Below are 26,252 nucleotides of genomic sequence, written 5' to 3'. Positions count from 1 at the left end.
GCTGATTTTTGGCTCAATGCTATTTGTTCATGCTATGGTACTGAAACCTGCCAAAGTCCCTATCTCATGAGTTATGAGGCTGTCCTCAGGGTTCAGCTATGATAGGCACTCAGCTGGCTTCGGCTTCCTCCCACTGTCCATAAAGTCAAACCTCTGACAGCTGTCATCCTGACAGAGTCTAAACAGGCTAAGTTAAAAAAATTCCCACAGAGAAGGTCAAAGTGCATTCATTAATCAGTTACTAACAGAGCAATCTAACAGTCATGGGGAAAACCTGTTAAAATTTTTAGAGGTGAACAGAATATCCAGATCAGGACAAGGGAAAGAATGGAAATAACTACTCTAACAGGTGTCAGAGAAATTATCAACTTAAAAAGTTTTAATTCACATACAGAATACATTTCTGTGGTTACTAGAAATGTATTGTGAATAAACGTATTACTCCCTTCTTTTTAGCCAGTACCACAGCTCTCCCTCCCTAATGAAAATGTAATTTTACAGGATGTTTCATTGACCTCTACTTGGATTAGAAAGCACTCTAGTTAAAACTTGAACTCCTTAGCAATAATTAAATGTAACTGAGGTTGTTGGATTATGATAAAATTATAAAGATGCAATTAATATACAGGAACATATAAAAATTGTTGATGGCCTTCAAATAATTCAGCTAAATTAATTCCAATTCTAGGTTAACTTTTATACAGACAGTGAAGGAAGCATAGTGTTAATATTGCTTGTGAAGTTTAGTATTTGCAAGGCAATTACAACAAACTTCCAAATGAAGAGAGTTATGCAGTCATTTGCAGGCTGGGACCAACTTCTCTCTGAATTCAAACTAACAAAACTATTTTGTAGAGAGATACAAGAGTCTCACATCTCTCCTTTCTAGAGATAACATCAAAACGATGCATGGATTTCATGCTCCGGAAAGGAAAAACAACAGTCAGGCCAGGCTGAAATAAGAGGGAGAGCACAAGCCAGACGTTTGCTCACATCCCCAGAAGCTGGGCTATTTTAAACAAATACCTCTTACCATGAGGCTTAACAGGAAGATCTTACATATTTTAGTTACCAAGGGACTTCCCTGCATATTTTCAGAATCTCTAAAAGGAAAAACCCTACTCCCAAATGAGACTTCTGATACACATATACAAAATTTTTGTTAAGGAAACAATCTAGTGGAATAAGACAAGGCAGATTTCATTTTTGTGTTAATTCCATGTTAAGTATGGTTTTTACTAGTCATTTGCAGATCTGAGTTCTGCAACATTGAGAAGAAATCCAGAATCACTGGGAGATAAGTCTCAACGATAACATTAATTTACTTACACTCAAGGTAACTCTCTAAACAGTCACAGTCCAATTTTACAAGATGTGCAATAGGCAAAGAAGGAAAAGGACAAACATTGCAAATAAGTTCTTGTCCTTCGGCGGTGCAAGCTTTCAGAAGTCACTCTTGTCCAAATCCTTCTGTTTCTTCAATAGCAAATAACAGCTTTTCCTTCAGTTGCTCATAGCTCTTGTAGGGTGGCAGGTCCAGGCGGTTAAAACTAAAAGTAAGAATTGTTAGCTTGAGAAAAGGAAATATACTAAGAATCATATGGGCAGTGTAACAATGGTTTTAAAGCCAGGCAAAATTAGGTTCAAATCCCAGCTCTGTCACTGGGCCCCTGAGCATGTGTTTTTTACTTTTCTGAGTCTTGGTTTTTTCTTTGGTAAAATAGGAACAACAATATTTATCTCTCAGGATAGAGTGAAGAATAAACAAGCATATATATAGCACAGTACTGGTGCTCAGCAGGTACTCAGTAAAATGTTACTCCTCTCAAGCTTTCCCATCCACCCTAATCTATATGTGGTCAGCAAACTTTTGCTGTAAAGGGCTAGACAGTAAATACTTCAGGCTTTGTGAGTCAAAGGTCTCTTATCAAAAGGTTTTAAGTATACCCCATTAAGAATAAAAAAGCTTTCGGCTCTAATATCTAATATGTTGGTCTGACTGAATTTCTCTGTCCTATTCTTAGCTGTGAGTTTTTAAAGGCATCTTCTAATTTTGGGCCATATTAAGAACACCTTCACAAGGTAACAGGTAGTGAATCTGCCCTAAAGCCTTGGTCCTCTGCTATATTTATAGGATAAGGTACAGGTAGATGTTTGGCAACAGAAGAAATAATGCTATCCACAAAGGGAAAATAAATTTACGGTTATGGAAATGAACAAATGGAAACATGGAACTTGAAAAAGTAATGAGGCTGGTTTTCATGTGTGACTGAGATAAGCTATTCACAATAATGTAATGGCACAATCTGTTCCAAGTTTAAAAAAGGGGAGAAAAGATCAAATCAAAATATATGTGTACATGGGGCTTCCCCGGTGGCGCAGTGGTTGGGAGTCTGCCTGCCGATGCAGGAGACGCGGGTTCGTGCCCCAGTCTGGGAGGATCCCACATGCCGCGGAGCGGCTGGGCCCGTGAGCCATGGCCGCTGAGCCTGCGCGTCAGGAGCCTGTGCTCCACAACGGGAGAGGCCACAACAGTGAGAGGCCCGTGTACCGCAAAAAAAAAAAAAAAAAAAAAAATATATATATATATATGTGTGTGTGTGTGTACAAGATGAATGTAAAAAAAATCAATTGTATTTCAATATACTAGCAATGAATAATCTGAAATGAAACTGAGAACAATTCCATTTATAATAGCTTCAAAAAGAATAAAATACTTAGGAATAAATTTATCAGAAGAAATGCAGGGCTTGTGTAATGAAAACCATGAAACATTGTTGAAATAAGTTAAACACCTAAACAAATGGAAAGACACCTGATATTCATGGATCAGAAGACTTAATACTGTTAAGATGACCTTACTCCCCCAAACTAATCAAAGCAATTCACATCAAAATCCCAGCTGACCTCTTTGCAGAAATGGACAAGCTGATCTTATAATTCATATAGAAATCCAAAGAACCCAGAAGAGCAGAAACAATCTTGAAAAAGTTGGAGAATGCATACTTAATTTCAAAACTCACTGAAAAGCTGCAGTAATCAAGGCAATGTTACTGCCATTAAGAACAGACATATAGATCAATGGAATAGAGAATCCAGAAATAAACCCATGTATTTACAGTCAATTGATTTTCAACAAACATGCCAAGCTGTTATTTTTAAAAAGCCACATGTATGAAAATACAAAGGAGCAAACAATAAAACAAATAAAAAGGGTAGATAGGGAAAATAAACAAATATCCAGCAAGGTATATATATGACCACTGAAATGTCCCACAAAATAAAGTTCAACTATTGTTGACATTAGGTTGAATTCCAATATATTGTATTTTAAGATTAGGGTTTGTTTTTAGTTTTGTACATTTTTGGAAATGTGGTTAAACTACATTTATAATAAGAAAATAGTATTTCTGTCACCATGTTAGAGTAGCTCTCCCTACAGCTATCTAGACTTGATTTCTTCCTCTGCCTACAGAGAAAAGTTAAGTTTTCTAAATATCACATTTCAAAAAAAAAAAAATTCGGGGTGGGGGGAGGGATTGACTGTTAATGGCAACAGGGATTGTTTTGGGGTGAAGGAAATACTCTAAAGCTAGATTATAGTGATGGTTACTTATCTGAAAATCTACTAAATATCACTGAATTAAAATGGGTAAGTTTTTTGTTACATAAATTATGTCTCACTAAAGCTATTAAAAATAATTCAATACCATGGGGAAAGTATTTCATTTCTAATTTCTAACACGTTTTAGTATATACAGGATAAATGGGAAAAAACTATTTTCTACACTTTTTTCTTTTTAATTTTTCTTTTATTTTGAAGTATAGTTGATTAACAATGTTGTGTTAGATTAACTGTTGTGTTAGCGTACAGCAAAGTGATTCAGTTATACATATAACTGAATCTTTCTGATTTTACTTACCAGGTATGACTTCTAGGCAACCAATTTTCTTTCCCAACTTTTTCAATGCAGAATTTCTGTGGCCCATTGCTCCCTAAAAGTGAAATCATCAACAGTTTGATAGTGCAATGGTTCTCAAATTGTTATCACCAATCCAGCTGCATCAGCATCACCAGGGAACTTGTTAAGAATCACAAATCCACAGGCCCTAACCCAAGCCTACTGAATTGAATCAAAAACTCTGGGGGTGAGGCTCAGCAACAGTGTTTTAACAAGCTTCCAGGCAATTCTGATTGAGAGCCAGAGTTTGAGAACCACATTGTTAATGTATGACCAAGAGGAGAAAATGCACTTTTATCTAGTATTCCTTATCCAGAAAACCAGAATGCTATAATTAACAATACCTCACATAAGAGAACACATAAAAAGCTTAATTTTAGTTTTAAACACAATGGGGAAACTACAGCTCACTGTCTTACAAAACTTGATTTAAACAGAAAATTGTTAAAACTTTAGAAAATGTAAACAACCTAGTGAATTCAATGTTAACAATGCTTGTGCTTATAGGTCCTATAGGGCAGACCCTTACACACCTAACACCCCATTCTTGCCTCCCATTTACCTTGTGCTGGAGTCAGCTGTTAATGGTTATCTTTAAGCACTGGTTTTCTAAAAAAGTCACTACTGCTCCCTAAAAAGCATTTACTGGTGGTCATAAGGACTGGTATACTACTGGACTTTTAAATAAGAAGGGGCCAGGCACACTTATTGTTCTGCCATATGTAAGACAGTCATACCCAAAGAACTTTCTCATGTCCCACCTGACTAAGCCCAGTACAAATATAAAGTGGTAGTACTTTTGTATCTAATCACATTGAAGTGTTTTCACAAGTAGTTATGCAAAGAGCCCAGTAACATAGGATATGGTCATTATGAAAAAGGATAGTTAAAATGATTAAATAATTAAGCGTGAAATTATTAAATGGTTTATGTACTGGCACATTCTCTCAATATATTACAGCATTTCTAACCACACAGATGGAAAGTTTCGTTTAACAGTGCTAATTAGTATGTAATAGTAGAGTCTGGATTGCTTTTAATAGACTTAGAATCAAATATTAACATAGCAGAGAGGGACTTCCCTGGTGGTGCAGTGGTTAAGAATCCGCCTGCCAGTGCAGGGGAGATGGATTCGAGCCCTGGTCTGGGAAGATACCACATGCCGTGGAGCAACTAAGCCCTGCACCACAACTACTGAGCCTGGGCTCTAGAGCCCGCAAAGCACAACTACTTGGCCCACATGCCACAACTACTGAAGCCCATGTGCCTAGATCTAGGGCCCGTGCTCCACAACAAGAGAAGCCACTGCAATGAGAAGCCCATGCACCTCAACGAAGAGTAGCCCCTGCTCACTGCAACTACAGAAAGCCCGCACACAGCAAGGAAGACCCAACGCAGACAAAAATAAAAATTTAAAAAATAAAATAGCAGAGAAATATGAAATGAAGGATTTTAGTGAATTTCACTGATAAAGGCTATTTTACAAATATGTCATATTATCAATACTATTACCCTGGATGCTTTCTAAAGTTTTATGGAATTGTAAGACATCATGTTGTAAACATATACTGAAGTTAATTTCAGGTTGCCTGTTGTTTTCAATCTTACTCTGACATTGTCCCTAAACGAAACAACTTCCAGATAGACTCTTGCACCTCTTTTCCTATTTTTCAGCCTATTTCAACTTTAAAAAGGTCTCTGAGGCTTTTGTACATATCAGAGCCTTGGCCTATACTGGAATTTCGTGATTAGACACTACACTTTAAAATAAGATCGACCTCATTTTTCTCTACTTTGATCAGCTATAATTTATTCTAGCAGGTATATTATCCTTAATTCACTTAGATTATTTCCCTCTTTTTCTTATATTTATTTGTCTATTTATTATTTCTTACCTTTTCTATCTGTTCTTTCATATTCCAGTGATTCTTATACAGAAGGGCTTCTGACCTCTTAAGCCCAAATCTTTTCTTCTAAATAGGAACAACATTCTGTGTCTTCTAATAGAGTTTTTCCCAAACGTACATGTATTGAAATAAATATTATTTCTTTATAAATAATTTTTTAAAACTTTCTTCTTTATATTACAGTTAGTGTTATGTATCTGTATTTTTTGGAGATTGTAGATACGTTATTTCACATCTACCAACTTCATTCGGTGAGGATATTATAAATATGTTAAAAAAATGGGATATTAGATCTGATAAGGTCAAGAACCACCAGATTAAATTGTTATATACATCACTCTTACAATTTTCTTTTCCTACATTGGGTGGATGGAAGGTTAAACCAATGTCCTCTCAAATTTGATGAACCACAATCTCACTGTCTGTCTTCCACAGGTATCCTTTTGTGTTGCTTTAGACTGCTCCATCCAACCCCAAATATTATTCCCAAGAGAAGACCTAGTTCTTGTTTTTTTAATAATCAGATTTCCAGTTTATACTGAGAAGCTTGTACCAGTTTTTTCTTCATTTTGGTCACTATTCCTTACCTCTCCAACCGCCAACATGGTTTCTTTTTCAAACTACAGAGCATTCTCAAAGGACTTACAAATTATCCTTTTTGAGACTTCTTTCTCTGTAGCACTAGATAAAAACTTCCCTTCTATATTGCTTCGGAGAGGCTAAAATATTTATTCTCTGGCCTCTCCTTTAAGTCTGTCTCTAGGCTAGTTATGTCTCACCCCTAAATGTTTCTAAGCATCAGCTCTCTACTCTTCTCTGTATTCTATTTCTGCATAAGCCCATCCATTCTCACAGCTTCAAATGTCACTGCTTCATTGCTCTTATGAGTCTACTTTCTCTCTCTACTGTTACCTCTAAACTTGTGCTTTAACAACACCTGTAAAACTGTCCCCTCACTGAGATTTTCTACTTGGTTGCCTGATAGTCACCTTAAACTCAGCAGATTCTTTACACTTCACAACTTCTCCATGTTTCATAACATGGGAAACATTCTTCCTTTATATTTCGTTTTCGAATCAAGTCCTATTTCTACCTTTGGAACTTCTCTAGCATTTCTCTCTTCTTTTCCATCCCTATTTTATCTCCTAAGATCAGGTTCTTATCATTGCTCTAATCATTCTTCCTATTTCCAGGTTCTTCCATCTGCATGCTATACCTTACTATCAAATCTTCCTAAAAGGCAGCTTCAGCAAGTTCACCTGTCTTCAACAAGTTCCCATAGCTTCCAAAACCCTAAGTAATGTCCAAATTCTTTTGGTCTGGCTTTTAAAGTCTTGAACTGGTTCCACACACTATATCCAGAACTGCCTATTTAATTCTTTAATTCTGACTCTCTCTTCTCCAGCTGAAACAGACTTAGGGATCACAACTTCTATCCTCTTATGGTACTTGCATAGTGTTGGTGTTAAAGGAAGACTTGAATTTACTTATTTAGTCACAAAATAAATATTCTTAAGGTCATTCATTTCAAAATAACATACAATTTAATCAGTGACTATTATGTGACAGGCACTGTACTAGGCACTAGAAATAAAAAGATGAAGATATGGATCTATATCTCAAGGAGCTCCAGGTATAACAGGGAAGAGTGGTAAACAAGTCATTAAAATATAATACAAATAGTAGTGTCTCTCATAGGAGACACTGAAATGTTTGCCATATGACTGAATGAAGAAACATCTACATATATAGAAGACCATTATCCTACTGAGTTAAAATATGGGGTCTAGCCTAAGAGTTAAAAACTTCTAGAGATAAGGATTACAAAGTGATTTAAAAGCTGACACAAATCCAGGTTAACTGTGTCTAGTTAAGAAAATATACTTGTCTTTGTTATTTGATACACTGTATACATGTTAATATAACAGCAGTGTGATAAACAATTTTCTGTATAGGAAAAGTGATCCTGTTGACATACCCATGAGGTCAGCAAATCCGCCAACTGGCAATCGGCAGGTTCCAGTAACAAACTGCAAAAGTCTCATTCTCTTCTCATTATCGATTTCTTTAACAAACTGTTAAAAGCACATTTAAAGAGATACATAGGTCATATGTGACGTTCAGAATACTAAACAAGAAAGAAAAAAATCATTTCAAATCTTAACCAAACTCCCAGTGTCAGATGCACTGGAAAATGACTGAATCCACCACTGTGGATGGTAGAGCTTCTCCATGTTTGTCAAAAGCCCTACCAACCTTCCCCTATACCAATCCTAGTACCACATCCTTATAGGGAAACAGAAAAAGAAGAGTGCCCTGGGCCCAAGAGCTCCTTACTCATGCAGTCTCAAGATTAGCTCTTCTAGGGCACCCTTCCTTTTCCCTCTAGATCTGCCTGTCCTGTAGAAATTCATGTGGTTACGAAGGACAAAGAGGTTGAGTCAGAACAGACTTTTTGGTTTTATGAACAAATGAAATCAAGCTCACAAATTCTGACCAAGATATATCCCAGTAATGTTCTTCTCTCAGTGTTCTTTATGTTTTGGTGTAGCTATGTGTTGCCAGAATTATGTGGCTTTTAACTCCTACAATTCTGACTCAAAACATTAAGTGTCTAGAGAATTCTTTCTAGCCTGTAGCACAAGAATTTTGTCTCAGCCAAATGATTTTTTTGTAAAGAATTTTTATCCTACTGTACTAATTGTATTTGTTACAGAAGCCCAGTCACCTCAGCTTCTTATGAATTTCTTTACATAAATTTCTTTACATAATTAGAAGGCATTAAAAAGTTTTTTTTACTGTGGTTAAATATACATTAACATAAAAATTTACCATTTTAAGTGTACAATTCAATGGCATTAAGTACATTCACACTGTTGTGTAACCATCACCACTATTTACAGAACTTTTTTATTATATCAAACAAAAACTCATTTCATTAAACTTATCTCCTTGCTTCTGCCTCCCTTCTCCCCAGTCCCTGGTAGCCTTTATTCTACTTTCTGTCTCTACAAATTTGCTTATTCTAGATACCTCATATAAGTGGAATCATACAATATTTGTCCTTTTGTGCCTGGCTGATATCACTTAGTATAATATCCTTAAGGTTCATCCATGTTGTATCCTATGTCAGAATTCCCTTTCTTCTTAAGGTTGGACAATATTCCACTGTATGTGTATATATATATATATATATATATATATATATATATATATATACACCACATTTGGTTTATCCAATCATCTCTTGATAGACATTTTACATTGCTTCCACCTTTTGGCTAATGTGAATAATGCTGATATGAACATAGTTATACAAGTTTCTGTTTGAGTCCCTGCTTTCAATTCTTTTGGGTATACCTAGGAGAAGAATTGCTAGACCATATTAATTCTATGTTTAACATTTTGAGGAACCACCAAACTGTTTTCCACAGTGGTGTACCATTTTATATTGCCAGCAGCAACGCAAGAGAGTTCCAATTTCTACACATCCATACCAAGGATGATTATTTCTTTTTTTTTTTATAATAGCCACCTTTTAATGGGTATATGTCTCACTGTGGTTTTGATTTGCACTTCTCTAATGATTAGTGATGCTGAGCAACTTTTCATGTGCTTATAGCAGAAATTTTGTGAAGAGACACCATTATGATTACAAACCAAGGCTCTCGCTTAAGTTACGCCTTCTAAACATTAAATAATTCTTAATGAGCTATGAATGATGAAAACCATACTTCAGATAGTTCTACAAAATTCCAAAAGCATTTAGATCAAATGCAGGGGAATATTATTATCTGGGGTTGTCTTATACTCTGGGCAATGGTGCAAGGTGTGTGTTGCTTACCTGGCAATAGTGAAAGAATGCTGTTATTATCGGTATTCATTTATTGTAATGCATAGAATGGAATGAGGATCCTTAACATACTGGTACACTTTTCTGTGACTCATTTCCATATGTGGTAAGCAATTTCTACAAAAATTACGGTATTCCAAAAGAAAGAAACTGAGACAAACCTGCCAAAACCACATGATTTGTTTGCTTGTCCTAGTGTAATGACGGTAGATGGCATGTCTTTGCCAGTCATTCAAATCAATCTCTTGCATTCCACATAAAAGAACCTTTAGGGATGAAAAAGACAAATGGTTTCTTTAGGTAACTGTACAACCTATATAAAAATGCTAGACATAGTTAAGACTAGTATTAAACAACTTTCAAAAATTTAATCAGGAGGCTTTGGCTTATAAACTGTGTATCAAGAATTTTATCTATATTATTTGTAAAAGCTGAGTTTCCATGATTGGTGTCATATATACACATATTCAGGTATATAAGTCACTCACTGGATAGAGGTTCTAATACTTTTCTTTTTTTGGTAACACTTTATATATTTGGATAAATTATGGACTTCTTTTAACCTCTGGGGATGCTTCAGAAACATACTGCCAGAATAAAAAATACTTTTGCCATTGGAAAGATGGTAAAGTGAGTTGAAAACAGGCACCTGAAGGCATTATTTACCAGCATGCTGCAGAGGAAAGAACAACTCATTACCTCTAATTCCTTTGCATCAAAGTACTGCAAATACTGCTGGGGAAGAATTTCATTAAAGCCCTCAAAGAAAGCTTGTGTCTGTTCTTCAACACCGCGAGACAACCTCCATTCAGCTACCATTCTGGTAAATAAATATAAAAAAAACTATGAGGAAGTTTAGATTTTACCTTTAAATTCTGAGTGTAAAAATAATTTTTAAAAACTTTATTATGAAAAGTGTCAAATATATATATAAGTAAAATAAATGAACCCTATGTACAGATCTCTCAGCTTCAATACCCATCTTATTTCATTATGCCCCATCCATACCCTAGATAGCATATAATTTCATTTTAAACAAATATTTCAGTATATATTTCTATAAGATGAGGTGTCTTTTAATTTTATTTTAATTTGCATAATTTATTATGCAAAATCTCTGTAACTCAAGGTTAGTTCATCATTAACTAAGGTCTTAACCTAAAATATGTGCAATGCTATGCTCAATGCTGGGGGAGATTCAGGAGTATAAGCTATTCCTTTCTTGAAGCAGCTTAAAGTTTTTTTCTTTTTTTTTTACATCTTTATTGGAGTATAATTGCTTTACAATGTTGTGTTAGTTTCTGCTGTACAACTAAGTGAATCAGCTATATGTATGCATGTATCCCCATATCCCCTACCTTTTAAGTCTCCCTCCCACCCTCCACCCTCCGTATCCCACCCCTCTAGGTCGTCACAGAGCATCTAGCTGATCTCCCTGTGCTATGCAGCAGCTTCCCACTAGCCATCCATTTTAAGTCTGGCAGTGTATATATGTCACTGCTACTCTCTCACTTCGTCCCAGCTTCCCCTTCCCCCACTGTGTCCTCAAGTCCATTCTCTACGTCTGTGTCTTTATTTTTTTATGTTTTTTAAAAACATAACTACAATTCTATCATCACACCAAAAAAGTGAGCAATAATTCCTTTATATCAAATATTCAGTGCTCAAATTCTACTGACTGACTCAAATTTTTGGACATATTGATTGAATCAGATTAGATTTTCTTCTAATCTTCATCTACATAGATACATATTAACAGAGTTAAAATCACATCAAATACAAACTTTCTGTTTTATTACAGAATATTTTTAACAATTTTAACAAGCAAACAAACATGTATTTTAGGCATCTGATTACTTCATGACAATTTCAGACAACCGAAGTCCTAAAGTTTATTAAAACTCTGAAATTTTGGAAAATGGCAGTGTAGGTTGTATTGGACTAATCTTCCGGGTGATTATAATTATAAACACTGGGCAAATCACAGAAAACAAATGTCTGAAGGCATCAGACAGAAACCAAAGGCAGGCAGAAACTGGTGGGGATAAGATTCTTGAAGGAAGCTGGCACACTGGAGCAGAGCCGCATTTACTAGGCTTTTCCTTTGAGGGCACTTCCCAGTTTACAAAGAGCACAGGGAAATGAAACTCAAACTAAAAGTAACACTATTATTGGGCTGAGGAGACATGAGGTTGGGAGCTTAAAGCTGCCAAAGCAGCTACAGAAAAACCCCTGGAAGAAAGAAGACAAAGAAAAGGAGCTCCCAAATCTGCACAGAAACACACTTCCACTCCTTAGCTCACTCCTAAATACACATGTCTAGGACGATGAAACTCCAAGGAACCCTGTGCAATGAACAAATGGAAAGCCAAAGACCCAACCAGAAATTTCAGCAGCCACCTAGGGCTATAGAGACAGAATTTAAGCTTAATTCTCACAAGGTAATGGTAAAACACCTTGGGCTTTCCATTGTAAGGACTATGAGCCATGTTCTAGGAATAAACATTATGTTTTAGGATTAAAAGCAAAATGGAAGTAGACTAGCTCTAGCAAGCTTCCACACAATCAATGCGATCTGCCCTTAATTTAACTGCCTGTCAAAACAAAACTCAATATTTTTCAAAGGGGGGAAAAAAAGAACTCAGAGTCTCTACCATGTATCATCCACAATAAAAAATGACTACATAAGCAAAGAAGCAGGAAAATGTGACCCATAAGAGAAAAAAATCCATAGAATAAGGCCAACTGATAGCCCAACGCTGAAGTTAGTAAATACTTTCTAAAAGCTATTAAAAATGTATTAAATAATTTATAGGACAAGATGGACAAAATATATGAAGAGATAAAGATTCTCAACACAGAAACTCTTGAAAGAAGCAAATGGAAATGAAAGAATATCTGAATATCTGAAATGGAAATTTAATTGGATGAACTTAAAAGCAGTGAATTCAAACGCAGATCAATCAAAATGGCCCAAACTGAAGCACAGAGAAAATGAAAAAAATATAAACAGCATCTGGGATGATATCAAAGGTTAAATATACATGTATCCGAAGTCTCTGAAGTATGAAAGAGGGAACGAAGCAAAAGGAACATCTACAGAGAAAAAGCACAAAAATTTTCCGTAACTGCTGAAATGGCATCAATCAGGAGAACACAAAAGCGCATATATACGAGGCAAAATGCTAAAAAACCTTTAGAAAATCTTTTAAAAGCCACAGAGAAAAACATACATTTCATCCAGAAAACGACAGAAATAGTGGCTCACATCATCAAAAATAGAAGACAATAACGGAATGACATTATTGAAAGAAAATGTTTTAAAAAAAAGAGAGAAAAAAAAAACCTATAAACCTAGAATTCTGAATCTAGTGAACACATCCTTCAAAACTGAAGATGACATATAGATGTTTTTGGATAGAAGCTGAGAGAATTTATTGCCAGCAGGCACACACTAACAGAAATGGTGAAGGAAGTTTTTAAGGCTGAGAAATGATCCCAGATGGAAAAAATGGATCTGCAGAAAGAAATGAAGAGAACCAGAAATAGTAACGTGAGTAAATATAAAAGACTATTATTCCCTAATTTCTTTTAAAATCTATTGATTGCTTAAAGCAATAATATAGTATTATGGGGTTATAAACATAAGAAATAAAATAACAATAGCACAAATGGCTGAAATGAGATAAACAGAATTGTACTATTATGAGCCTCTTATAATGTACAAGTAGTATATTAATTATAAATTATGTTACATATAATATTAATGTATTAGCATAATATTAATTAAGGTGATAAGTTAAGGATGCATATATTCATTAGAGCAGTCACTAAACTTTAAAGAGGTATATAGCTAAGAAAAAACCAAAGATATATAAAAAGAAAACTAGAAATTATTAATACAAAAGAGGACAGGAAAGGAGGAACAAAAGAAATTGGGAAATAGAAGAAACAAATAGCAAGGTGGCAGGCTTAAGTCCAATCATATCAGTAATAACATTAAATTTAAATGTATCAATTGCAACTAAAAGTAACAATTATCAGAATGGATAAAAGTAGTAAGACCTAAGAATATGCTGCTTCTAAGAAACATACTTTAAACAGAAAGACAAAGGATTGAAAATAAAGGATGGAGGAAAATATACCATGCAAATATTAATCACAAGAAATGTGGAGAGGATATGTTAATATTTAAAAAGTAGAAAAGCAGGCAAGAGATCCAGAAACTGGAACTCAAGAATCAGCAGCTATGTGAAATCTCGTCCCTATCTGACTAAACTGGTGTTGAGAATATGTCAGTGAACTAATAACTCGAGACTAAAAGTATGAACTAATGCAAAGCATAAGAGACTACACTAAGAAAACCATCTTTTTACTTAAAAATTTTACCTGATCTTCAAATATTCCCCACAAAAATATCTGCATATAAATTTGAGATTCTTTTCAATGCCATGATGTTATATGGCATAGTAGTTACAGAATTCGTATTTAAAAGAGTGATCCAGCACTGCTTCTAGCCTTAAAACTCCCACTTCTGGAGAAAAACTTAAAGTTTTATATGACCAAAATTCTTTTCTATTACTTTATAAATCTTCATATTTCTGGTTAAATTGAAATATGTCAGAAAGGGGGGGATTAAACTCATTAGCATCCACTAGACTAATTCTTTGTAAGGTTTACAGTTTGAGTTAACCTGCAGGATAGTCAGTCCCTCTACCTTGCTGCCTCCACAAGAATCTGTCCTATCTCTCATGGGCTTTGCTGCCAGACTCGTTAAAAAGAAATTTAGACTGTCTACTGAATTTAGTCCTTAATTTCTTGTAATCTGGCCTCTATATCTACCATTGGGCTATAGTTCTAACTGTTCTCTTAAGGGTTATCATAACTTATTAGCCACAACATCTTCTAAAGATTCTTCATTTTCCTTGGCTTCTGAAATGCAGGACATGGCAAATGGGCTACCAATTCTGAGCTGCCTGACAGCATCACACACCATGGCAACTCTTATTTACGATTCGTGACTTGTGCTTTCCAGCCTCTGTAACTCTGCATATAACTTTTGCTCTTATTTCTACATAACTGAATCCTTCCCAACCATCAAGGCTCAAATTAAATACCATCAGATTCTTGCTCCATGATTATACCTAGATGAAAGGATGTCTCCCATAGCCCTTTTCTTGTTCCTCTCTCAATGTACTTACAAGGTATGATGTGGTGTATTGCATCCTTAATAATACATGAGCAGTTCTCATAATAATTAGTATAAAGGCAAATATTATTTTTTGAAATACTGTCCACTAGTATTACTAAGCAATTATCAACATACTATACAGTCCAACAGAAAGGCTAAAAACTATGTCAAAAGGAGCATCCTCTCTTACCTGATATATTCCTCTTTATTTTCTTCTGTTACAAGAATATTGCCACCATTGGGTTTCAAATCATGACTCTTGATTTCACCTAAAATTTCTTTATCGACGGAAAAATACATTTCCAAACCACATTCCTCAATATTGTTTTCTCTGCCCAAATGAAAGTAACACTGTTACACTAATTCAGTCATGTAAGGTTTTTTTTTTAACTAAAGGACTATGTTCTTAAATAACTATTGTTAAACTGTAACATCGGAATTAACAACAAAATTGGAACATTATGCTCTAAAATCACATTTTTGCCTAAGATATTTCTATAAAATTTATCATATTGAATGAGACAGGTTTAATGTAAACCATTTAAATTCAGTAAACCAATTACATGCTTACAGTCTGAATACATTACCAACACAACAATGATAAATTAAAAGGAAACAAACTTACTTAACCCAGATGAGAGAATTGTAAAATTCTGGATCAATAGATTCTAAATCCTTGAGACCAACTGGTTTGTTCAAGATACGCTTATAGAATGGCAAAGAAAAACCTGTGTCTATGAATTTCCCATGGAACAGAGCCTATGCAAGAAGAAAACAATACCATTTAAGATAATTTTATAAGATATAAAAGATTTTATATATCTCATTGTATTTCAGAATGTTTTTGTTTTTTGAATGAAGAACTCATCTAACAAACAAAACAAACTCCCCTGTCATATGATCTATTATGGAATATTTCTGGGGAAAGGGCAGATATAACAAGCCCAATCTTAGACATATCCTAATGATGAGAAAATTTCAAATGAGAAAGTTAAAGAAACAATGCTTTAGTATTGCTAAATTAGCAAAGTAAACACAGTTCTCCACTTGCACTTACCATAGCAATAAACCTGCCAATAAAACGAAAATATTTCAGGTGATCTGGATTGATGTAAGAAGCGGGGTTTATCTGCAAGCAGTAATTATCCTTCCCTGCATATTCAAACAGGCAATACATTGGGTTCAACACCTCATGTGACAAAAGAAAGAACCATTCTCTGAAATCAAAAGAAAATTTAGGATGAAAAATCTTGTAAGTAACCATACCAATAAATCAAAGAGCAGTGTTATAAAGTTCTCAGGAATCTATACTCCCCTGATGGTGATATTTCTCTAGTCTCATATTGATTTTCACTGCTTCTGTACAAACTGACATCTATTGTACAGAGATATTTACACACTGCATATTTCAAAGAATCTAAGACATCATTGACTTTAAAGACAACATTATTTGATGAACCACTAACAAATTTTTTCCAATTGTAATACACATCTCAGTTTCAGAGATGTTAAAATATGAAAAATTTAGTCTTAGAATCAGTGAAATACTATACATAGGCAAGTTTAAAATTCAGTGTTGACCCATGTGGTTAGAACAGCTGAAACAAGTCTAATATTATTCCATCCATTACAAAGCCCCTCAGTGATGCTCATTAAGTTCCACTGCTCTCTAAATCTTAGATAAATACGAAAAACCTTCCAATTTCACAGAGGCAATAAAGCACTTAATTCAAGCTACTCATTCATTAGGAAAATACTGAGAAGCTCTAATTCAAATGCTGTGAAAATACCAACCAACACTAACGTAAGATTATAGTTATTAACTATGTAACATGGGTGAAGGTCTGGCAGAACAGTAGGCAGAGTGAATCTGGGGCAATATATGTGGTATCAGCTTGTGCCTGAGATTTCCTTTCTTGTTGATTTGTAACACTATTACTGGTAGTAATCCTGCTTATACTTTAATACTGCTAGTTAATTTTCTAGTTAAGAAGGAATGATTGCCCCCCTGAATTATCTTTACCTAATACAAAATTAAATGTTTCTATTCATATTTGTTATTTACCTGTGATTACTTCATACATTTGAAATGTGAGCTTTGAAACAAAACCTAAGTAAAAATCCCTCAAATGTAGCCACCAGTTAGTGACCCCACAAAGACACAGGGTCTGAACTAGGATATTAATAAACAGTATTTCTACTCTTCACAATAATCCCAGAGAAGTAGATATGATCATTCTTATTTTACAGATGAAGATATTTGCCCCAAGCTATACTATTGAGTGCAGAAAAAGGATTCAAATCCAGTCTTGACTACGAAGTCCTTGGCTTTCCATACTGCTACCACTATGCAAATTTTTAACCTGCTATGATATACTGTTATGGAATAAGCAAAGCAATTTCCTGCTTGAGTCTATCTTCTAGGGGTTTGATTAGAAGCTCCAATATTAAGAAAGGAGAATTTATAATTTCAACTCCTATTTTATACAGCTTTCTATATTTTCAAAACATATATTAATCTCAGTTGGGAACTGAATGACTATTATCTCTATCAGGAATCTGTGATGGAGAAAGTGACCTGAACACTATAGGGCCTTGTATGTTCTGTGGAACAGATATGAGGTGGTGGACTGAGCACTGGCTTCTGGTTTGATGATGTAAAGCTTGCATCCAGGCTCTACAACTTAGTTATATGTCTTTGGTGAGTCCCTAAACCTCATTATTACCTGCAAAATTCTCTCACAGAGTTATCCTGAGGATTAAAGGAGTGATGTGGGTGAAATCAACTAGCAGTACCTTAGAAAGTGCTGAATTAATGTTTCTTGAAATTTTATAATTGCAACATTAATAAAGGTACAAAAATTTGCTACATTTCATTTTCCTGAAACAGAAAATTGAGAAAATAATACTTGCAAGCAAAGTGTAATGATACCTTTGGAGGAAAGGAACTAAGTTCTGAGTATTCATATTATCACTACCTTGCTACACCTCCATAATCTAAACCTTCTTCTCCTGGAAAAATCACCCACAAACGTCTTCGCAGATCTTGGGGACTGAAGCTCATTATCTACCAAAAAAAAAAAAAAAAGAAGAAGTAGTAAAAGAATCGGTAAAAGTAGAAACACCTTATACCACTTACTTCCAGGTTAGAAATCTCCTGCATTATAAGTAACTTAAATTCCCCATGACATAGAATGCTGTCTGTGGTTTGGTCAACATCACACATATAGAAAATACATTAAAGTTTCATAATGTTTTATAAATTATACATATCTATATTTCTGTATACTTTATACATATATAATTTTCTTTTAAATGATCCTACTACTGACAAAGTTCCTTCTTTCATTTGCTTAGAGCAGAGTAACTGTGACCATGAGCAGAGCTTAGGTCCTTTTTGGTTTGGGTAGGTTTGGGTTTGTTTTATAGCCAAAAGGTACACATAATAACTAATTGGCTAACTTGGAAATGAAAAACAGAGGCTGCAGAGAAAATATAGTTAATTTGAAAACTCATTCTCAGTGGAAACCTGGAAAAACTACTCAAATTTTGTATTCTACTACAGTGGTTAATAAGATCATCTTCATATTTGAAGGACAGTACCATTATTGAGCTACAATGAAGAGGTCATTTGGGTTCTTGCTTTTTAAAAGTATTTAATTACTTGCCCAAAATTGGGCCTGTAGAAGATTACAAACATTAATTACTCTTAGGAAAAAAAATGACAGGGCCTGGAGAGAATAAAGTCCATACAATGATTCTATTTCATGAAAGGATAAGAATGAACAATCACATTTAAATATCCAGAGAGGCTCAGTAAGTGACCTGCTTATGCTAGGGCTCTCTCAGTTCCCACACTTTCATAATTCATATCCCACTCAAACAAGAAAATGCCAGAGGTAACAAAAAATTCAATGCTTATGACAAGTATTCCACAACACTATAGGCTAGAAATATAGCAACACAAATGAGAAATGTTATAAGTTAAAATTATCCTTTTTGTTCATTTCTTGTTCCTTCTGGCTATTCCTTGTCCCTGTGGCTGCTCCCCAAACCGTAGGGCTGTCCCTGATCTCGCGTGCTGTCCCCCCAGAAAAAAATACCTTGAAATAATACCTTTTAACAAATGCCAGTATGAAGGAAAAAAAGAAATGTTTCTCCTGCAATTTCCCCCATAAGCAGTTGTGCTGTGTCAAGAAAAACACTTACTACCCCGAACAACTTTATCCAAATGCTATGAAGAAAATCTGATGCTAATTTTGCTATACGTCACTCTTCCAAAGCAATCAAAATTTTCTCTTTTTATTTCACATTTATTGGATGGATGTAGAGTTTAGGGTGACAATTTTTAAAAACTGTTTTAGCATCATCTGGTCTGTCATTCTGTGAAAGTCTCTAGGTATCAATAGCTAAAGGGACATTTACTCATGTTCACATCTTTTCAGCACTGCTATTGGCAAGTTATGTTCCAAGAAACTGGCCCACCAGAGACTGACTACTCAGTGACTGCATACTGGTTACGAACATGAAAATAAGAAATAGGTAATCACGGGGTAGAGAATGGCCTTGGAGCCTTGCTTACATCAGATCAAGAGAATGACTCATAATTCTCTAAGTGGCCTTAGTCAAGCTCTGCTCCTAAAAAAATATCTGCTCCTACTTAGCAGGATGCCAACTGGCATTTCCCTTCAATGTTAATAACTGAGGTTCCATTAGTAAAGAATATATATAATTGTTTCTGAAAGGAAGTAGACAGCTATTGTCAACTATCTCAGACAATCTCTTTTTCCTTTACATTTGGTTTAGCACTTCTCAAAGCTGTAGCTACCAAAATTATCATAAGGGTTTGATAATAAAGAATCACAACCACATGTGGCCATAAAACAAGGACGAACTGGATGTTTGCATATTAATACATTTTTTTCCACTGGTCATTTTAATATATCAAAATCACTTAATACTTAGCTGTAGTTGGTTGGTAAACAAAGTTGTAAAATAAAGGTAAGTAGTAAATTAACTCAGGTTCTGAGGACAGCTAAAACATTTGTTGACTACTCCTGAAAACATTATTTTTAGATATTGTCATCAATGACCAATTACATTTTTTACTACATAAAAAATTCTTTAAATTATAGGAGTAAATATGCTTATTATAAAAATGCAAGCAATACAGAAGTACAAAAACAAAGTCTTCTCCTCTCTTTTTCTATCTGTATCCAGTATGTTCATACAGTACTTCCAGACTTTTGTCTACCAAAAGCCTATTTTTTTACTTAAATATCTGTTTCACATCAAACACTGAGCTTAGAAATAGAAACCTGAAACAAATACTAAGTTACTCTGACACTTCAAAAGCACAGAACATACACATACACAAAACACACACACAAAGCTATCTGCATTTTCCGCAATTTTAAGTACTAAGGTAGCTGGCAATGAGATTAGACTTAAAAAATTCAAGGACTCCATCTCAAAAAGTTCCAAAGTGTTTGAACTGCTAGCACCAAAAGGTTTTGGGCTGGAAGCCAGGGGGCAAACCATTAAGTGGATGAAACAGTACCTGCTGAAAGGAATCCTCAAACAATGTTTTTCTTGTCACTGTAATCTTTATGTGCTGTGGCATGGCCAGTTGCTGAAATATAAGAATGTCTTAAGTCAACTCTCACCATTAAAATGGCCTATCAAAACACCAAAAGGGTAAAACTTTACTTACTTTTTTGCTTACAGTAACAAGCAGACTATGAATATGAACTTTTATTTAATAATGTTTAACCATGCATTTGTGAGTATTCATGCTAATTATAGATCATCTGATACATAAGAAACAGAAGCAAGATGTCGTATGCACAGTGATTACTTAATGAGTCAAACAAATCTTTACTTAAATTTTCAAAAAGCTAATTCAAATTCTTTTTGCTTGCACAGGCCCAGTACAAGAGTTTGAAGTTTAAAAATATTCATCAAAGTAACACTTTGACTAGTACATTAATTTTATTTAGACCCCATAAAGAAATCGGTAATTCAGTAAACATTTATAATACATCAGAAATAATTGATCACATCTGTTAAACATACTCTGAGTATAACCATATATATGTACTAATGTATCTATCAAAGTGATACATACGTACGGATCTATCAACGTCATTTATATCAAATGCTAGATATGAAAGGAGCTGGTTATAATTTACATATCAGAAATGTTTTAACTCATTTGTTTGAAGATTTCTCCAATCTGAAAATAATGAGTACTGGAATGAGTAGCAATGTTTCCTTATTCAAATGGTTTCAAATTTATTCTTCTGGACAAGAAAAGCCATAAATTATCTAAGGGATAAATCTATTTCTTTGACCTAAAAATAGGAGAAAAATTCCAATGCTTCCATTTTACCTCTTTTTCTACAGGTTAATTATTTTCACAATCACTGACTGTGTAAGCAACATAATAAAAGGAGTACAGAAATACAGTCCCAATACTAACCTGACACCAGAACCGGAAATACTGAACCTTTGCCTTGAAGTCCCGTACATAGGCTATCTGGGGTCCATTGTCTCTGAGGAAGAATGTTAATATGACATATATAGTTTCTTGTAAGATAAAATATTGAAGGAAAACACAATACCACACTCCCTAAGAACTCAGTAGTCAAATACAAAAATGCCCTAGTACAGCATACTCCTAATACCATCTTTAAAATAAAAATTGTCCCATGACTATTTTTAAGTAAGAAACAGAAATAAACTTTGATCTTTTTAAAGCCCCTGTTGTGAGATTCTCTCTTATATACAGCCAAATATAACAGGACTAGGTAAAGGAGGTTCTGTCTGAGAACAGTGTCTATTCCTGAATCCATTCTCTCCTTTGACCTTAACAGAGTCTTAAGATTTACTTGGGCAGACTACATTTCCCAGTTTTTCTCCTTTTTTCTCTCAAGTTTACTAGGGTTTACCAATATTATTAAATTTTTGAAGACCCAACTTGTAGCTTTGATTTTTCTGTTCTTTCATTTCCATTTCATTGATTTCTGCTTTTATGCATATTTTGTATTTAATTAACTTTTCTATTTCTAGCTTCTTAAGGTGGAAGCAGGGATCAATGATTTTACACACTATTTTCTAATCTAGTCCTCTAAAGCAATTAAGTCTTCCTCCAAGACTACTTTTGTTAAATCCCACAAATTGTGATGTTTTGCTTTTATTATCATAAAGTAAAAAAAATTTCCTTATTTCTAGTGAGCCAGTTCTTTGGGCCATGGATTATTCAGTAGTGTGCTATTTAAGTCCCACTGGACTATTTTTTTTTTTTTTTTTTAATTTATTTATTTATTTTTGGCTGCATTGGGTCCCCGTTGCTGCACACGGGCTTTCTCTAGTTGCGGAAAGCAGGGCCTACTCTCCGTTGCGGTGCGTGGGCCTCTCACTGCGGTGGCTTCCCTTGTTGCAGAGCTCGGGCTCTAGAGCACAGGCTTCAGTAGTTGTGGCGCACAGGCCTAGCCGCTCCGCGGCACGTGGGATCTTCCCGGACCAGGGCTCGAACCCGTGTCCCCTGCATCGGCAGGTGGATTCTCAACCACTGCGCCACCAGGGAAGTCCCTGGACTATTTTTTAATGATGGAGAGAAATACACTTCTGTTTCATACAAGCCTCTATTGTTTTGGGGTTTTCTGCTGTATGTGCCCAAACTTAATTGTAACTAAGATTAACGATACAACAGTATCTGTTTGTAATTTATTACATATCTAATTTCATTAATACCTAATTGGCCTGAATTCCTAGTTTGTTTGAAACATGAAAGTTTAATTTTTTATTTTCTGCATATTAAAAAAAAAGTAACGATGGGCTTCCCTGGTGGCGCAGTGGTTGAGAGTCCGCCTGCCGACACAGGGGACAACGGTTTGTGCCCCGGTCTGGGAAGATCCCGCATGCCGCGGAGCGGCTAGGCCCGTGAGCCATGACCGCTGAGCCTGCGCATCCGGGGCCTGTGCTCCGCAACGGGAGAGGCCACAACAGTGAGAGGCCCACGTACCGCAAAAAAAAAAAAAAAGAAAAAGAAAAAGAAAAAGAAAAAATAACGAGAGGTCAGCAATGTCCTGAAATTAAAGCCAGACAAAGGTGCTACGTGAAAACAAAACTGCATTGTACAACTGAAACAATATTGTATGTCAAGTACAACTTAATTAAAATAAAAAAAATTTAAAAGTATGTTTATAATGTGCTTAACAAAATTAAAAAGAGAAAAACTATAGACCAATCTCTCTTATGAACATAGATGCAAGAATCCTAAAAAAAAAATTCTAGTAAATTCAATTCAGGAGTATATTAAAAGGATTAACATTTTAATCCTTTTGACCAAGTGGAATTTATCTCTGGAATGCAAAGATGATTTAGCACATATGAAAAGTCAACATAGTACACCACACATTAATAAGGGGAAAAAAAACCACACAATCATCTCAAATGATGCAAAAAAGCATTCAACAAAATTCAATATCCTTTTATGATAAAAAAAATTCAACAAACTAGAAGGAAACCAACTCAACATAATAAGAGCTATATATGAAAATCCCACAGCTCACATCACATTCAATGGTGGAAGAATGAAAGTTTTCCCTCTAAGATCTGGAACAAGGCAAGGTTGCCTGCTTTCATCACTTCTATTCAACACAGTATGGGAAGTTCTAGCCAGAGCAATTAGGCAAGAAAAAGACAAGGCATTCAAATTGGAAAGGAAGAAGAAAACATTTCCGTTTGAAGATGATATGATCTTATATATAAAAAACCCTAAAGACTCCAGATGAAAAAACCTGTTAGCACTAAGTAAATTCAACAAAGTAGAACACAAAACATACAAAAATCAGTTGTATTCCTATATACTAACAATCAACAATCTGAAAAGGAAATTTTACAAAACAATTCCGTTTACAAATAGCATCAAAAACAATAAAACACTTAGGAATCAATTTAACCAACAGGGTAAAAGACTTGCACAATGAAAACTATAGAACATTGCTGGAAGAAAATAAAGAAGACAAATAAATGTAAAGATAGCTTATGTTCATGGATTAGAAGACTTAATATTGTTAAGATGTCAACACTAACCAAAGAAAACTTCAATGCAATCCTTATCAAAATCCCAATGTCTTTGTTGTTTTTTTTTTTTTGCAGAAATAGAAAAACCCATCCTAAAGTTCATATGGAATCTCAGAAGGACCCTGAAAAGCCAAAACAATCTCAAAAAAGAACAAGTTGGAGGACTCACATTTCCTGATTTCAAAATTTAGTAAAAGCTACAGCAGTCAAAACAGTGTGGTGCTGGGATAAACACAGACATACAGAAAAATAGAACAGAAAGGCCAAGAATCAACCTTCACATATATGGTCAAATAGTTTTTGACAAGGGTGCCAAGACCACTAAACAAAATGGTGCTGGCAAAACTGGATATCCACTTGCAAAAGAGTGGAGTTGAACCCTTACTAAAACCATTTACAAAAATTAACTGAAAATGAATCCAAGGTCTAAATGTAAGAGCTAAAGCTATGAAATGCTTAGGAAATACACAGAATGGGAGAAAATATTTGCAAATGACATATGTGATAGGGATTAATATCCAGAATATACAGAGAACTTCTAAAGCTCAACAAAAAACAACCTGATTCAAAACTGGGCAAAGGACTGAAACAGACATTTGTTCTAAGATACAAAAAATGGTCAGTAAGCACATGAAAAGATGCTTAATATCATGAATCATTAGAGAAATACAAACCACAATGAGATACCATTTCATACTAATTAGGATGGCATTACACACACACAAACACACACACACACACAGAGTAACAACTGTTGGCATGGATGTGGAAAAACTGGAACCCATGTGCTCTATCAGTGAGAACGCAAAGCGGTACATTCACTGTGGAAAACAGTATGGCAACGTCACAAAAAAACCCACAGAATTGTAATTTGATTCAACAATTCTAATTATGAATATATATGCAAAAGAACTGAAAGCAAGAACTTGAACAGATATTTGTACCCTCATGTTCACAGCATCATTCACAATAGCTGAAAGGTGGAAACAACTCAAATGTCCATGAACCACATGTATACACAAAATGTGGTAATACATAAAATGCAATATTATTCAGTCTTAAAAAGAAATGAGGGCTTCTCTGGTGGCACAGTGGTTGAGAGTCTGCCTGCCGATGCAGGGGACACGGGTTCGTGTCCTGGTCCGGGAAGATCCCGCATGCCGCGGAGCGGCTAGGCCCGTAAGCCATGGCCACTGAGCCTGCGCGTCCGGAGCCTGTGCTCCGCAACGGGAGAGGCCACAACAGTGAGAGGCCTGCGTACCGCAAAAAAAAAAAATCAAGCGAAAACATGGATGAGCCTTGGAAACATGATGCTAAGTGAAATTAGCCAGTCACAAAGGACAAACATTGTATGATTAGTCAAATTCAGAAACAGAAGGTACAACAGTACTTATCAGGGACTCGGGGAGAAGGGAGACTGGAGAGTTACAGTTTACTGGGTACAGAGTTTCAGTATAGGATAATAAAAAAGTGTTAGAGATGGATTGTGGTGATGGTTGCACAGCAATAAGTGTACTTAACACCACTAAGATATAAACCTAAAATGGTCAACTTTGTTATGTCTATTTGACCATAATTTAAAAAATAAGAAACCCTAAACAAAACATATTAAGCAAATCAACAAAACACAGTTACTTTTCAAAAATGGAAAAGAAAAAGTAATGGGAGTTTTCAAGTTAAAAGGTGATAGAAATGAAAGAAAGTAGGTATCAGAATCAGGGATTAATTGGTGAGCAGTACTGTACTGATAATTCCTAAACACTCTCATTTAATGCTGTGAATAGATGATAACAAATATGGAAAGTCTCTAGGAGAAAATATTTAAGAAGCTAATGGAAATACAAAACATTTAGTGATCAGAGACCTACAGGCAAGCCACCTCAAGAAATAGCACTCTTTGGTAATTGAGATCTTTATATAAAAATCTTAGGAATCAGTTTTACTTTTAATCAAAACATTCAGGAAACTTACAAGGCAGATTTTCCAGTGCGGGGATCTATATAGGTGGTTGTTCTTCTATTGTGGTCCACAAAATATGGAATTCCATCTACTGTGAACCTCATTTCCCAGCCTTCAGGTAAGGGCTTTTCATTTAATTGACTATATAAAACACAGAAACATATATAAACAAAAAATGTTAAAGAGTTCCTTGTTTGCCAAGTACAGAAACTAAAAATACCCATAAAGGCGGTAGAAATCTTCTAGAAAACCATTTAGTCCAGTATTTTCCACCTGTTTACTAAAATCCT

The 26,252-nt window shown here is 35.0% G+C and overlaps 1 protein-coding gene across 1 annotated transcript in view; it reads right to left on the bottom strand.

The window, feature by feature from the left end:
- Window positions 1-1,450: 1,450 nt before the first annotated feature.
- ITCH (itchy E3 ubiquitin protein ligase) overlaps window positions 1,451-26,252 on the bottom strand; it is a 71,201-nt gene continuing 46,399 nt past the window's right edge. Inside the window, exons 12-23 of the mRNA XM_065893342.1 lie at window positions 25,975-26,103; window positions 21,395-21,467; window positions 20,474-20,545; window positions 17,892-17,980; window positions 15,971-16,130; window positions 15,539-15,672; window positions 15,104-15,244; window positions 10,422-10,542; window positions 9,884-9,988; window positions 7,848-7,944; window positions 3,924-3,996; window positions 1,451-1,550 (exon numbers count right to left, since the gene is read on the bottom strand). Coding sequence (XP_065749414.1) covers window positions 1,451-1,550; window positions 3,924-3,996; window positions 7,848-7,944; window positions 9,884-9,988; window positions 10,422-10,542; window positions 15,104-15,244; window positions 15,539-15,672; window positions 15,971-16,130; window positions 17,892-17,980; window positions 20,474-20,545; window positions 21,395-21,467; window positions 25,975-26,103 — 1,294 coding nt within the window. The remainder of the gene's footprint in view (window positions 1,551-3,923; window positions 3,997-7,847; window positions 7,945-9,883; window positions 9,989-10,421; window positions 10,543-15,103; window positions 15,245-15,538; window positions 15,673-15,970; window positions 16,131-17,891; window positions 17,981-20,473; window positions 20,546-21,394; window positions 21,468-25,974; window positions 26,104-26,252) is intronic.

This window comes from Phocoena phocoena, chromosome 15 (assembly GCF_963924675.1).
Source record: "Phocoena phocoena chromosome 15, mPhoPho1.1, whole genome shotgun sequence".
NCBI lineage: Eukaryota > Metazoa > Chordata > Mammalia > Artiodactyla > Phocoenidae > Phocoena > Phocoena phocoena.
The sequence above is the reverse complement of the archived record's forward strand: the minus strand, read 5'-3'. Positions and strand labels throughout refer to the sequence as shown.